Raw genomic sequence first — 15,270 nt, 5'->3', positions numbered from 1 at the left:
GCACTCTTGTCTCTAAATACCAGGTTATATATATATATAAAACAGCTGTTCAAAATCCAGAAATAACAATTATCATTCCAGACTAAATATGTCTGCTATAAGAACTTACCATCTAGGCCCCAGTTTTCTTATAAATGTTTTCTAAATGAGATCATACAATATTTGCTCTTTTATTTCTGGCTTATTTTGCCTCACCAAATGTCCCACAGGTGCATTCACATCGTTGCATGCCTCACAACTTCTTTCCTTTTTGTAGCAGCACCGTGATCAATCATATGTTTACACCATGGTTCACCAATGTACTTCTTAGTCAGTGCATCTTTCCGCCACCTCTATCTACTGGCCCTCAGGTATAATGTCCAATGTCAACAGTCAATTTAAGGTAATTTTATTTTTCCCAAGAGAAACATCGCCAATAAACATACCCTCACCAAATAGAAAATCCAAACTCCCCCTAACTCTTGTCCCTCCCCCTATTATGTATCCCTGGTTGTGCTACAGTACTGTTGATGTTTTCCTGTTAAACATAGTTTAAGCATGCAATGTCATTTTCCCCCCTACACCCTGAAATTATATAATCTTTGTACAAGATTCATACCTCCTTAGTAGTTCATGCAAGAACTTATTTATATTTGTAGTATTAATTGGTGAGACACATGAGTCTATGCAACCCCTTTCAATCGTGTTCACCTTCAATATAGTAATATTACTTTTAGACCCACTAGTGAACCGCCTTCACTTCTGTCTATTCCCTTACAATTAAGTTCAACCTCATTAACAAACTGTTTACCCATCTCAAGCTTCTGTGTATCTCTAGGTTCCCTATACAGTCATTCAGTATCTGTTCTTTTGTGTCTGGCTTATTTCACTCAACATTATGTCCTCTAGGCTCATGTGCTTCAGGACGTCATTTCATCTTACTGCTGTATAATATTCCATCGTATATATATATACCACATTTTGTTGATCCACTCATCTGCTGATGAGTACTTGGATTGTTTCCATCTTGTGGCAGTTGTGAATAGTGCTGCTATAAACATTGGTGTTCAAATCTCTGTTTGTGTCACTGCTTTCAGCTCCTCTGGGTATATAACAAGTTGTGTGTTATTGCCATATCATAGGGCAATTCAATATTTAGTTTTCTAAGGAACCACCAGACTGTCTTCCATAGTGGTGGTACCATTATACTTTCCTCCCAGCAGTGCATAAATGTCCCAATTTATCCACATTCTCTCCAACATTTGTAATAGCCTGTTTGTTTAATAGCAGCCATTCTCATAAGTGTGAGTGGTATTTCATTGTAGTCTTGATCTACATTTCCCTTATTGCTAATGAAAATGAGTACCTCTTCATGTGCTTTTGAGCCATCTGTATTTGCTTTTCAGAAAAATGTCTATTCATATCATTAGCCCACTTTATAATTGGGTTGCTTGTTCTTTTGTTGTTGAGTTGTATGATTTCTTTACGTATGCACAATATCAAACCTTTATCCAATGTGTGATTTCCAAATAGTTTCCCCTATTGAATTGGCTGCTTCTTCACCTTTTTGACAAAGTCTTCTGAGGCACAAAAACATTTGATTTTGAGGAGTTCCCATTTATATATTTTTGATGCTTGTGTTTTGGGTGTAATTTAGGAAGCTACCTCCTATTACTAGGTCTTGAAGATGTTTCCCTACATTTTCTTCTAGGAACTTTATGGTACTGGTTCTTATATTTAGGTGCTTGATCCAATTTAAGTTAATTTTGTAAAGCGTGCAAGGTAAGGGTCCTCTTTCATTCTTCTGGCTATTGATATACAGTTTTACCATGCCCATTTATTGAAAAGACTGTTTTTGAACTGGATTGAAAATCCAGTTCAGTGGATTTGGGGGCCTAGTTGAAAATCATTTTACCATAGATGTGGTTGTCTATTTCTGTGCTCTCAATTTGATTCCATTGGTCAATACTTCTTTCTTTGTGCCAGTACCATGCTATTTTGACCACTGTGGCTTTATAATAAGTTTTAAAATTGGGGAGTGTTAATCCTCCCACTTCATTCTTCTTTTCTCAGGATGCTTTTAAGCTACCCGGGTCTCTTTCCCTTTCAGATGAATTTGGTAACTAGCTTTCTAAGTCTTCAAAGTAGATTGTTGGAATTTTGATTGGTACGGCATTGAATCTGTGGATCAATTTGGGTTGAATTGGCATCTTAACTATGTTTAATCTTCCTATCCATGAGCATGGAATGTTTTTCTACCTATTTAGATCTTCTTTGATATCTTTTAACAATGCTATGTAGTTCTCTGTGTACAAGGCCTTTACATCCCTCATTAAGTTCATTGCTAGATTCTTTTAGTTGCTATTTTGAATAGAATTTTTTCCTTAATTGACTCCTCAGCTAGGTCATTGCTTGTGTATAGAAACATAACTGATTTTTGCACATTTATTTTATAACCTACCTTGCTGAATTAGTATATTAGCTCAAGTAACTTTGTTGAAGATTTCTCAGGATTTTTCAAGTATAGTATCATGTCATCTGCAAATAATGAAAATTTTACTTCTTCCTTACCAATTTGGATGCCTTTTATTTCTTTGCCCTGCCTGATTGCTCTTTCTAGAACTTCTAGTACAATATTGAATAGTAGTGGTGACAGAAGGCATCCTAGTCTCATTCCCAATCTTAGGGGGAAAGTTTTCAGCCTCTTACCATTGAGTACGATGCTGGCTATGGGTTTTTCATATATGCCTTTTATCATGTTGAGGAAGTTACCTTTGATTTCTACCTTTTGAAGTATTTTTATCAAAAAAGGATGTTAAATTTTGTCAAATGTTTTTTCAGCATCAATCGAGATCATCATATGATTTTTTCCCTTTCAGTTTGTTAATGTGCTGTATTATTTTAACTGATTTTCTTGTGTTGAACCATCCTTGCATTCCTGGAATAAACCCCAGTTGGTTGTAGTGTATAATTCTTTTCATGTGATGTTGGATTCTATTTGCTAATATTTTGTTGAGAATTTTAGCATGTATGTTAATTTGGGAGATTGGTCTGTAATTTTCCTTTCTTGAAGCATCTTAACCCTGTTTTGATAGTAAGGTTATTTTAGCTTCATAAAATGAGTTGGTAGTATTCCTTTTTCCTCAGTTCTTTGGAAAAGTTTGAGCAGGATTGGTGTTTGTTCTTTTTGGAATGTTTGATAAAATTCCCTTGTGAAGCCATCTGGCCTTGGTTTTTCTTTGTAAGAAGATTTTTGATGACTTTGAATCTCTTTACTTGTGATTGGTTTGGTAAGTGCTTCTATTTCTTCCTGAGTCAGTGTAGCTCATTTGTGTGTTTCCAGGAATTTGTCCATTTCATCTAAGTTGTCTAGCTTGTTGCTGTATAGTTGTTCATAGTATCCTCTTATAATTTTTTTTTTTTTTATTTCTTCAGGGTCAAGGATACCCCTCTCATTTCTGATTTTGTTTATTTGCATCCTCTCTCTTTTTTTTTTCGGTCAGCCTTGCTAGTGGCCCATCAATTTTTATGCTTTTCTTGAAGAACCAACTTTTGGTTTTATTGATTCTTACTATTGTTCTTTTGTTCTCCCATTCATTTAACTCTGCTTTTGTCTTTGTTATTTCTCTTCTTCTATTTAGTTTGGGGTTAGTTTCCTGTTCTTTCTCATGTTCCTCCAAGTGAGCAGTTAAGTCCTCAGTTTTTGCTTTCTTCTTTTTCAGTATAGACATTTAGGGCAGTAAATTTCCCTCTCGTTACAGCCTTTGCCACATCCCATAAGTTCTGCTATGTTGTATTCTCATTTTCATTCATCTTCAGATATCTACTGTTTCTCTAGCAATTTCTTCTTTGATCCACTCATTGTTTAAGAGTGCAATATTTAATCTCCATATATTTGTGAAAGTTCTTGTTCTTTGGTGGTTATTGATTTCCAGCTTTACTCAATTGTGATCAGAGAAAGTGCTTTGAATACTTTCAATGGTTTTAAATTCATGAAGACCCATTTTGTGCTCCAGCATATGATCTGTCCTGGAGAATATTCCATGAACACTAGAGAAGAATTCATATCCTGGTATTTTGGGGTACTGTACATATATTTTTAAATTATTTATGAGGCTGAGCTTTTTTATGCTTATTACTACTTATATATTTTTTATGAATTGTTTGATCATATCTTTGACCCATTTGGGTATAGGCTATTTTTTCAGTTAGTTTGTATGAGTTCCTTATATTTTAAGATCATCAACACTTTAAGTGAGGTATTTTTTCCATTTTTATTTTTTGCACTTTGGTTTTCTATATAATGTTTTTTGATAAACAGGAGTTTTAAATTCTTACATGTTCAGGTATGTCTATCTTGCCTTGTGTGATTTCTTCCATAGCTTTAAAACCCTTCCCTATCCTCAGATCAGATAATCAGTTGCTTTATTTGTTGTTGTTTTTTTTCATAGTCTCTTTTGTTCATTTTATAATTTAATAAATATATGGAGTTTATTTGAATTCATGGTATGAAGTTATGATTTACCTTGATATTTTTTTCCAAGTGGGCAAGCAGTCGTCTCAGCTTTATTTTTTAATAATTCATCCTTTCCAACCTGACTTTTGACTCCATAATAATCATATTCTAATTACATGCGTATCCCAGGGTCTGTTGCTAAGCATATATAAGTTCTGTTTCCTCAGTAGCAATTACTTATGCAAGTACCAAACTTTTAAAAGAAAGTCTTATGTTATATTTTAATGTTGGCTAGCACAAATACATCCTCATAGTCCTTTTAATTCTTCAAGATCAACTTTAGAGTCACATTATCACTCAATTTATTTTTTGGTTATTTTAACTATTTTGCCTATGCTGAGTTGAATTTTTGTACTTTTCTTAACAATAAGAATTTTTAGTTGGAACTTGGAAAAAACAAATATAAAAGTGGTTTATATTTCTGTAAGAATAATAAGCTAAAGAATTAAATAATTTATAGTCTTTAAAAGTAAGATTAAACTATCACAACCAAATGCTGCCTAAACTTGAAGCTGCCTTTCTGTCAAGTTGTAAGACTTTCATAGATTGCACATTAACATTCACTTTTGACATACAGAAGGAACTGAACATGTACCAATTGTTCAAATGCTCAGGTCTTTTTTATTCTGCACAATCGCCAACAATGTTAGATATTCCAATGATAAAATGCTTTTCAGGATCAGTTCATATGATCATGGTGATGAATATACTACTATGCAATGATATTGTGAGCCAGTGATTGTACACCATGTATGTAATGTTTGTATGTTAAGGATGTTCATGCTTGTATGTTGTTTTGGCTTGTCAATTAAAAAAAAAAAAAGAATTGATAAGATCAGTTTAAAAATTGCCCATTATGCCCTTTCTTTCTGCCCACAGAATTCATCCTCCATTGTCCTCATGTTTGGAAAGCTGTCTAGCTCATCCCTCAGGAATTGTACCATCCCAGGAGCTCATGAATCACATATTCCGTAGAGGTTCTTCTAAAGTACATGTGGTTCTTAACTGGCAGCAACCTTTTCATTTGCCCTCTGTGTCCCATTAGACCAGAACTTAGCATGGTCAAAGACTTGCTGTTTTGTTTGGACAACACTGCAATTTAAATGTTTGGATTCAGGGTTCAAAGTAGGAGAATTCCAGAAATATTCAGTTTCCGTTGTTTGCATATAAATGTTGAATGCACTTGGGAAGGCCTAGAATAGAAATGGGGCAAGAGCCATTCGTCCTTAACAAGTTACTTGTTTATACTTGTGGGAGGCAAAGTGATAGCCAAAGTCAAAAATGACTTAGAAGGACAACAGTTTGAACCAGGTATGAGAGCATGCGACTTGAGAGAAATTATGGTAGAGTAGAAAGGACCAAACATTTGAATCAGATAGGCCTGAATTCATCTGCAGCTCTGATGCATCTTAGCTCCCTGACCATGAACAAATCACTTGACCTTTCTGTATCTCAGTTTAGTTATCTGTAAAATGAGTGTGGTAATAATTACTTTGGATATAAGTATAGAAAGCACCCAGCACAATGCCTCATAGTTAATGATAGTAATAAATGGTAGTTCTCATGATCATAACTTTTTAGGGAACAATGAGTAGGCAGGCAGACATCATAAGAGTAGAAGGTGAATGCATGGTAGATAGCGGAAGACTAGAAGCAAGGGTAGAAAGACAGGCTGTATCTAACTTGTGAGAAGACCTTGTAGGACAAGCTAAGGAGTTGAGACATTATCCTGTAGGGGTGGAAGAGGCTTCAGGGGATTTTCATTAAAGAAGTGCCAACTCTAGGAACTAATTAAAGCATAGTGGTTAGCACCTGGGCTCTGGGACTACGTCTCTATCTCTCTACTCTCCACTTCCAAGTTGGGTAACCTTGGGCAAATTATTTAAGCTTTCTAAGCCTCAGTTTTATTATTTATAAATTGGTGATGACAAAATTAATGACCTTTTAGGGTTCTTGTGAATAATAATAATAATAGCTATTATTTCTTTAATGCTGACTGTGTGCCTGGCAATGTCCTATATGCCATATAGTATCTTAAGATACATGTAGTATCTTAAAAGATATAATGATTACACCAGAGACAGGTCATGGAAACATAATGAACTGGTATCGCCATTCCTTCTGCCATTGGTCTCTGTACTTTTCACAGAGCCTCCAACAGTGACATGTTGGGGAAAAGCACCTGAAGGTTCTCTGTGGTCCGTAAGGGCCAGTATAAGGAGGGTACACTGAAGAATTTGTTATTTTCAGTGGAAAACAAGTGGTGGTTACTAATTATGATGACTTTGTACTTTGGATCTGGGTTTGCTGCACCTTTCTTTATAGTAAAACTACCAACTGCTTAAAAAAATAAGGACATCATTGTTCATCCAGGAAACAGCCATGAAGAGGAGCATTTTAAGAAGCTCAATCCTGAAATATATATCACACTCTTGTTAAAGTTGTTGTTCTAGTTTGCTAGCTGCTGGAATGCGATATACCAGAAACAGAATGACTTTTAAAGGGGGGAATTTAATAAGTTGCAAATTTATAGTTCTGGGTTGTGAAAATGTCCCAATTAAAGTAAGTCTATAAAAATGCCAATATTAAGGCACCAACAAAAGGTTACCTTCACTCAAGAAAGGCCAATGAAATTCAGGGTCTCTCTCTCAACAGGAAAGGCACATGGCATAGATGGCAACATCTGCTAGCTTTCTCTCCAGGCTTTTCGCTCCATGAAGCTCCCCCAGGGGCATTTTCCTTCTTCATCTCCAAAGGTCTCTGACTATGTGGCGCTCCTCATGGCTCTCGTCATTCTAAAAAAAGGGCCTCTCTAAAATGCTTCCTCTTTTAAAGGGTTCCAGTAAGTTAATCAAAACCCACATGGAATAGGTGGAGTCACATCTCCCTCTAATCCAAGACTAATACCCACAACTGGGTGAGTCACATCTCTGTAGAGATAACCTAATCAAGTCTCCAACCTATATTATTGATTAAGGATTAAAAGAAATGGTTGCTCCCACAAAATGGATTAGGATTAAGACATAGATTTTCTAGGTACATAAATCCTTTCAAACTGGCATACTTGTATAGTATACTGGATATGTTTGTAAATAAACTTACATGAATGCTCTGAAAAAAGAGAAAAGAATTGAAAAGCTTAGGGCAGTGATTGGTGTATATTTAACAGTCAGTCACTGATGTCATGGTGGATGGCAGTTGTTGTGGCTGTTGTCATTGTTACTATTATTTTGGTCAAATCTGTATCTTAATAAGATCCTTCTGGTGATGGCACAGAAAATGGATTAAAGTAGGTCAGAGCTGGAGACTAAGACAGTAGGTAGGACAGTTGCAATTTCACATATATATTAAAAATTCATTGATTTGTATATTAAGATTTATATACTTTACCTTATATGTTATATCATAATAAAAATTTATAAGCAAAAAAGGTGACCAATGAAACATCTTTTCCTAGTTTCCATAACTAGTCTGTGACTGCTTGGCACTTCAGTTAGATAAGCTCTTTTAACTAAAGAAAATTGACTGTGAGAGATTGAAATAAAATCCTTTTTTCAGTTAAATATACTCAAGAAGGATAGTATGGTGGTTTGGAGCTATGTACCCCAGAAAAACATGTTCTTAGACTTGATCCATTCCAGTGGATTTGAACTTTTGTAAATGGGACCATTTGATGTGGTTATTTCAGTTAAGGTGTGTCCCAGCTGAGTTGGGATGGGTCTTAAGAGAAAGTCACAGAGAGAATGCCAGAGGGAGCAGCCAGAAATTGAATGTCAACAGAACCTGGAAGAGAAAGGAGAGGCCTGGAAAGGCTGCCATGTCATTGCCATGTGACAAAAAAGCTAAGGACCAATGATCACTGCTTGTAAGCCCCAGGATGCAACAGTCTTCTGAGAGAACCATTGCCGTAATGATGCATTGATGATGCTTTGATGACTCCTTGATTTTGGACTTCTTCTAATCTCAAAACCATAAGCCAATAATTCTTGTTGTTTAAGCCAACCCATTACATGGCATTTACTTTAGCAACAATAAAATAAAAACAGATTGGAAGTTCAGGGAAAATTGAATCTTCTATAACTTATACCAAAATTCTATCTGGTCAGTAGTAGTTTTCCTTTTGCTATAGCTACCATGCAGTAACAAATGAATCTAGATGAGAGTCATCTCACTCTTTGATCATGTGATACAGAGATACTAGAAGTGGGTGAAAAAAAATTGACGTGGTGTGAAGGATATTAGGTGCTGGACCAGATGTCTGTTTACTGGACTTCCTTTCTCAGGGCCCTTTTCCTTTTCGATTTTACCAAACCTCTGGACATGCCATAGGTAGGTGAAATACCCTAACTACATTTCTCATTGAACCTATGCTTATCTTCGAATGTCCTCTTGTTGCAAAACCATGATTTTCACTTCTTAAGGCCAAGTCTAACACAGGTCAGTCAATATATTGACATCTCCTTGACTGACACCAAACTACATGGAAAGAAGCTTCAGATAGAGTAACCTGCTTCCTCTGTACAGTGACTAGGGTGGTATGAAGTCATTGTGCCCTCTGAGTAGATAGAGAATGAATAAAAAATCTGGTGCCAGTATTGTTTCTTTTTGTATTACTCGTTGATAAAAAAACACAATCTGAGACTATTCCAATTTGATGGGACCAGCCAAGGACAAATAATGTTTCTCATGGGATAGAGCCAGTAAACAATGAATAGAATAGGAAGGAGAAACTTGGCCATACAGCTGGATCTTGGTAGGAAGATGGCACTTAAAACATTTGAGTGAGAGTCTTAGAAAATTAAATATGTGCCCTAATTTACTGCTTACTCATAACTCCCAGTTTAGAACTTAAAGAGATAAGATTAAATGTCTAGAATTCAGTGATAATTATATAAACAAAAGCCAACCTTAAATTGCTTTGTATTAGATATGGCTGTTGACATTCTGCATATCTTATAAACCATTATAATGAATGGTCATTGTTCCCTCCCAAAGCCTGAAAACCCCATAAGAGAACATTCTGATTAGGCAGATGGGTCTCCTTGAATATGAGCATTAAGTCTGATCAGTCATGGCAGGTGCACTGTTAGGCAATTTTCAAGAACTTTCATGAAAATAAACTTGCTATTAGGGACAAATGAAAACACATAAAACCAAAAACTAAGAGGATTTTAAAAGTCATTATGTTTGTATATATGCATATGCAAATTATATCAAGACTCGCTTCGTAGAACTACTATTGTTTTTTTACAATTTAAGCATTTATTATAAAAATGGCCATTCATGCTCATAATTTTAAAAAAATCAAAGAATACAGAATTATAAAAAGTCAGCCCTTCTCTCCCCCAAAGCCCCCTCTACAGAGGTAGCTTTAGTGAACTGTGGCTAGTCATTGTCTTTCCAGATATTTCTATGTATATAAATGTTGCTTAAGATTTTTTTACCCCCACAAGCAGGATCAAATTATACTGATTTCTGCAACTTGCCTTTTGTACTTAACATCATATACTGTGGACATCTTTGCATTCTACACATTCAGTGCACATAAAGGTTTACTTCATTCTTTTTATCAGTTGCATAGCATAGATTTACCTTAATTTTTAACCTGTGCCAGTTTTTCTCTATTTAGGGACTTTGCTACCGTGAACATTCTCATATATATACCTATACACTTATGTGAATGCATCGGTGGTGTAAATTCATTAAAGTGAGAACACTGGGTCAAAAGGTATATGTGCTTTTTTGTAGCTCAATAGAGTCAAATTGCCTTCTGAAATGTTAGAACCAATTTATACTTCTATTCACAGTGGCTGAGTGCCTGTTTTCCTACACCCACAATAATTTTGTATATTACCAATATTTTTATACTTTTCCAATCTGATAAATAAGAAATTACTTCAAACTGTTGTCTTAATTTGCATTTTTTCTTTATAAGTAAGGTTGAGAATCTTTTTTTTTTTTTGTATCTTTATTGGCCATTTGTACTTTTTGTGAAATGCTCGTTTATTTAACCCAAGTTTACATTGCATTGGTTATTTTCTCATTAATACGAAAGAACTCTTTGTATACTAAGGAAATTGGCATATGAATTTCATATAAATAGGAAATATTTTCTCAGTTTTTGTCATTTGACTTTGAAAACTTTATTTTGTGCTGTACTAATTTTTTAATTTTATATGTTCAGATTTATTACTCTTTTATGACTCCTAAGATTATAAAATATGTACCACGTAAATGTTTTTCTAATATTTTTCTCTAACACTTTTTTATAATTTTAAAAATAATGTTATGGTTTTCTTTTTATATTTGAATCTTTATTTTATCTGGAATTTCATTGGCTATGGAATGAGTTAGGGATCCAGCTTTGTTTTTTCCCTTGATGGCTAGCCAGTTGCCCCAACATCATTTATTAAATAATTTATCTTTTCTCACCTTTATCATGTACTAAATTCCCATATCCTGGGTATCCTGGGCATACAGACACCTAGACATGCAGACGCCACAAATGTAGCAGATAATATTCCTGAAAAACAGGAAAGCAGGATGTGTGAAATTATAATCAGTGGCTGTATAGAGAGTGATGGTTTATTACTTGTTGAAACCCTGAGGCAAAGAATAAAAAGTATGGATAATCTCAGACAATGGCAGGGGAACTAATAAAGGACACCTATTCCAATTTACATGCAGGGTTTTTTTTCTTTCCCTCACTTTAGTGCTCTAGCAGTTAGTTCTCTCTTTAGTTTCTCATTTGATGTCAAGCCATTTCTGGCCCCATAAAAGCTGATAAGTAATAATAATTCTGAGCATTTATATCATACTTTTCATCTTCCAAAGTACCAAGTAAACATTAACTAATTAACTGCATTGATGAAGGAAGGAATTCGAAGAGGTTTCAGGAAAACTGATACCTGGCTTCACACCTGTGAGGGGACCATTCCTAAAAAGCATTAACTCCCTCTTTGAATGGCACTCAGGAACAGGGGACTAAAAAGCTGGTGGCATTATTTCACTTTTGTTTAAGTTTCTTGGGATATATTCTAATTGGTCTAGTTAAACTCACCTTTTACCTACCTCCCCAGATATCTCCTTTATTCATTCCTGGATATTCAACAAGCTTCTTTTGATGGTTTCCCTACTGGTTAATCACAACATCATAGAATCATTAAATCAAAAGGTATCCTTAGGACTTCCAGGTCAAGATGGTGGCTTAACAACGTGCACATTTTAGTTCGTCCTCCAGAACAACTACTAAATAACAAGAAACAGTACAGAACAGCTTCTGGGGCCATGTCAGTGACTGGACACACAGTGTACCCCAGTCTGGATCAGCTGGACCGGCTGCGAGCACCCCCCCAGAACCGTGGGTTCCCAAAGCTGCGGCAGCCAGCATCCCTCCCCCACAGGCCACTTCCTGAGGGGAACGGAAAGGACTTTACCAGCAGCGGGGACTGGGCAAATCAAACGCCAATTATGGAACTAATTAACAGATTCTGACTACTAAAAATAGGCCCCCAGCTTAGCTGAACCTGATCAAAGCAGAGGTTGCTCATTTTTGCCCCAGTACCAAGGGGGCAGGACTGACAGAAAAAGGGGGAAAATAAAGAAGGAAACAGAGGTTTTTGTGGCTGTGTATCTACAAAGGCTTGACTGCCTCTGGATACAGCGGCAGGACTTTTCAGGCTGCAACTGCCCCATGCATAAGCAGAAGTGAGCTCTTTTGGGGGCTTATCTGGAGCTTGTGCCTTCCCCAGGGGAGGGGTGAAGCCCCACCCAGGTGGAATCCCTCTCTCAAGGAATTCAGACACCAGGGCTTGGTAATTTGAAGCCATTAAAACCAGCCTACAACCTCTCCTCTGTCTCCACCACCACCACCACCCCCAGCAGGGAGGTCTGCCAAAGTTAAAGGTACCGCATCATCTTACGCTGGTGGGACCTGCAGGCAGACGAGCACCACATACTGGGCAGGATAAGAAAAACAGAGTCCAGAGACTTCACAGGAAAGTCTTTCAACCTGCTGGGTCTCACCCTCAGGGAAAACCGAGGAAAACCTCAGGAAAAACGTCTCACCCTCAGGGAAAACCGAGGAAAACCTCAGGAAAAACGTCTCACCCTCAGGGAAAGAGGTGACTCTTTCCTCCTGATAGGAGGCCAGTTTGGTCTGGGAAAATCTGGCTGGGGTCTATAATATCTAAGTAGACCCTCCTAAGGGTGGGGGGAAAAAGGCACCACACAAGCAGGGCAAGAAACAAGAAAACAAAAACTGAAAAATTCTCCTCTGTTAAACAAAACTTAAGCTAGAGGTCCAGATAAAGCTGAACAGAATGTCAAAGAACAGATAAACAACAAATTCATCCAGCAAGAAAACCCTAGATAAAAGAAGTAAAAGCAGTTTCCAGAATAAACTAATTAAGGTAATTAAATGCCTAGATGCCAGCAAAAAATAACAAATCACACTAGGAAAATGGAAGATATGGCCCAGTCAAAGGAACAAACCAACAATTCAGATGACATACAGGAGCTGAAACAATTAATTCAGAATGTACGAACAGACATGGAAAACCTCATCAAAAACCAAATCAATGAATTGAGGGAGGATATAAAGAAGGCAAGGAAAGAACAAAAAGAAGAAACTGAAAGTCTGAAAAAAACAAATCACAGAACTCATGGGAATGAAAGACAAGGTAGAAGAGATGAGAAAAACAATGGAAACCTACAATGGTAGATTTCGAGAGACAGAACATAGGATTTCAAAACTGAAGGACGGAACATCTGAAATCTGACAAGAAACAGAAACTATAGAGAAAAAAATGGAAAAATATGAGCAGGGACTCAGGGAATTGAAAGACAATATGAAGCCCATGAATATACATGTTGTGGGTGTCCCAGAAGGAGAAGAGGAGGACAAAAACTAATGGAGGAAATTATCACTGAAAATTTCCCAACTCTTATGAAAGAATTAAAATTACAGATCCAAGAAGTGCAGCATACCCCAAAGAGAATAGATCCAAATAGACATACTCCAAGACACTTAATAATCAGAATGTCAGAGGTCAAAGAGAAAGAGAGGATCTTGAAAGCAGCAAGAGAAAAGCAATCCATCACATACAAGGGAAGCCCAATAAGACTATGCGCCGATCTCTCAGCAGAAACCATGGAGGCAAGAAGACAGTGGGCTGATATATTTAAATTATTAAAAGAGAAAACTGCCAACCAATAATTCTATATCCAGCAAAATTGTCTTTCAAAAATGAGGGAGAAATTAAAACATTTTCAGACAAAAAATCACTGAGAGAATTTGTGACCAAGAGACCAGCTCTTCAAGAAATACTAAAGGGAACACTAGAGACAGATACGAAGACAGAAGAGAGAGGTTGGAGAAGAGTGTAGAAAGGAAGACTATGAGTAAAGGTAAAAAGAAGGAAAATTAGATATGACATATAAAATCCAGAAGGCAAAATAGTAGAAGAAAGTACTACCCATGCAGTAATAACACTGAATGTTAATGGATTAAACTCTCCAATCAAAAGACATAGTCTGGGAGAATGGATTGAAAAACAGGATCCATCTATATGCTGTCTCTTACTCAAAGGACACGAGGCCAAAGACACAAATGGACATTTACACACCAATGTTTATAGCAGCGTTATTAACAATTACCAAGAGATGGAAAGAGCCAAAATGTCCATCAACAGTTGGCTAAACAAACTGTGACATTTACATAAGATGGAATATTATGCAGCTGTAAGACAGAATAAAGTTATGAAGTGTGTAACAACATGAATGGACCTTAAGGACATTATGCTGAGTGTGATTAGCCAGAAACAAAAGGACAAATACTGTATGGTCTCACTGATATGAACTGACATTAGTGAATAAACTTGGAATATTTCGTTGGTAACAGAGACCATGAGGAGATAGAAATAGGGTAAGATATTGGGTAATTGGAGCTGCAGGGATACAGATTGTGCAACAGGACTGAATATAAAAACTCAGAAATGGACAGCACAATATTACCTAACTGTAATACAATTATGTTAAAACATTGAATGAAGCTTCATATGAGAACGATAGAGGGAGGAGGGCTGGGGCATAAATGAAATCACAAAAAAAGACGATAAATATTGTGATGTCGTAATCTAGGAATGCCTAGAGTGTATAATGATAGTGACTAAATGTACAAATTTAAAGAGTGTTTTTGCATGAGGAAGAACAGAGGAATGTCATTGCTGCAGTGTGCTGAAAATAGATGGTACTTAATATTTAAAATTTTCAACTAATGTGTGAGACTAAAGCAAAAAATGTTTATTTGGTACAGATCTATACTTTGAGTAGTGCATCTCCTAATATAACTTATGTAGATAGTTGATTGAACACCTGAAGTACATGGAACTTTGTATAGGACATGAGATTTTGTTGGTTTGTCCAGGTGATGCCATGATGAATCCCAGAGCTATTTGATCAGTGAATGGAAAAGTATTTGCAAAGTCCCCTTTGGGGAATGGTAAGAACAGGGGAAAACTCAACTTCCCCAAGTTGAATTCTTGATATTCTCACAAGCAGTGTGGGCAACCAAAGGTATAGGCTGAGCCCCCAGTCTTGGGGTTTGTTCATATGAAACTTAACCCCACAGGGGATAGGTAAAGCCTACCTAAAATTAAGCCTAAGAGTCACCCCCAGAAGAACCTCTTTCATTGCTCAGATGTGGCCTCTCTCTCCGACCAAAACAGCAAGCAGACTCACCACCCTCCCCCTGTCTACATGGGACATGACTCCCA

General features: G+C 36.5%; 1 protein-coding gene across 6 annotated transcripts in view; it reads left to right on the top strand.

Moving 5' to 3' along the window:
* PLEKHM3 (pleckstrin homology domain containing M3) overlaps positions 1-15,270 on the top strand; it is a 308,498-nt gene that overhangs the window by 190,403 nt on the left and 102,825 nt on the right. The window contains exon 7 of one of the 6 annotated variants that reach the window (XM_077154894.1): positions 5,375-14,418. The exons of the other annotated variants lie outside the window; for them this stretch is intronic. Within the exon in view, the coding sequence (XP_077011009.1) occupies positions 5,375-5,470 (96 nt within the window). The 3' untranslated portion in view covers positions 5,471-14,418. Of the gene's footprint in view, positions 1-5,374; positions 14,419-15,270 lie in introns of those variants that run through there. 6 annotated transcript variants of the gene reach the window in all.

Source organism: Tamandua tetradactyla, chromosome 3 (genome assembly GCF_023851605.1).
Source record: "Tamandua tetradactyla isolate mTamTet1 chromosome 3, mTamTet1.pri, whole genome shotgun sequence".
In the NCBI taxonomy this organism is placed as follows: domain Eukaryota; kingdom Metazoa; phylum Chordata; class Mammalia; order Pilosa; family Myrmecophagidae; genus Tamandua; species Tamandua tetradactyla.
This window is presented reverse-complemented; position numbering and strand designations above follow the sequence as displayed.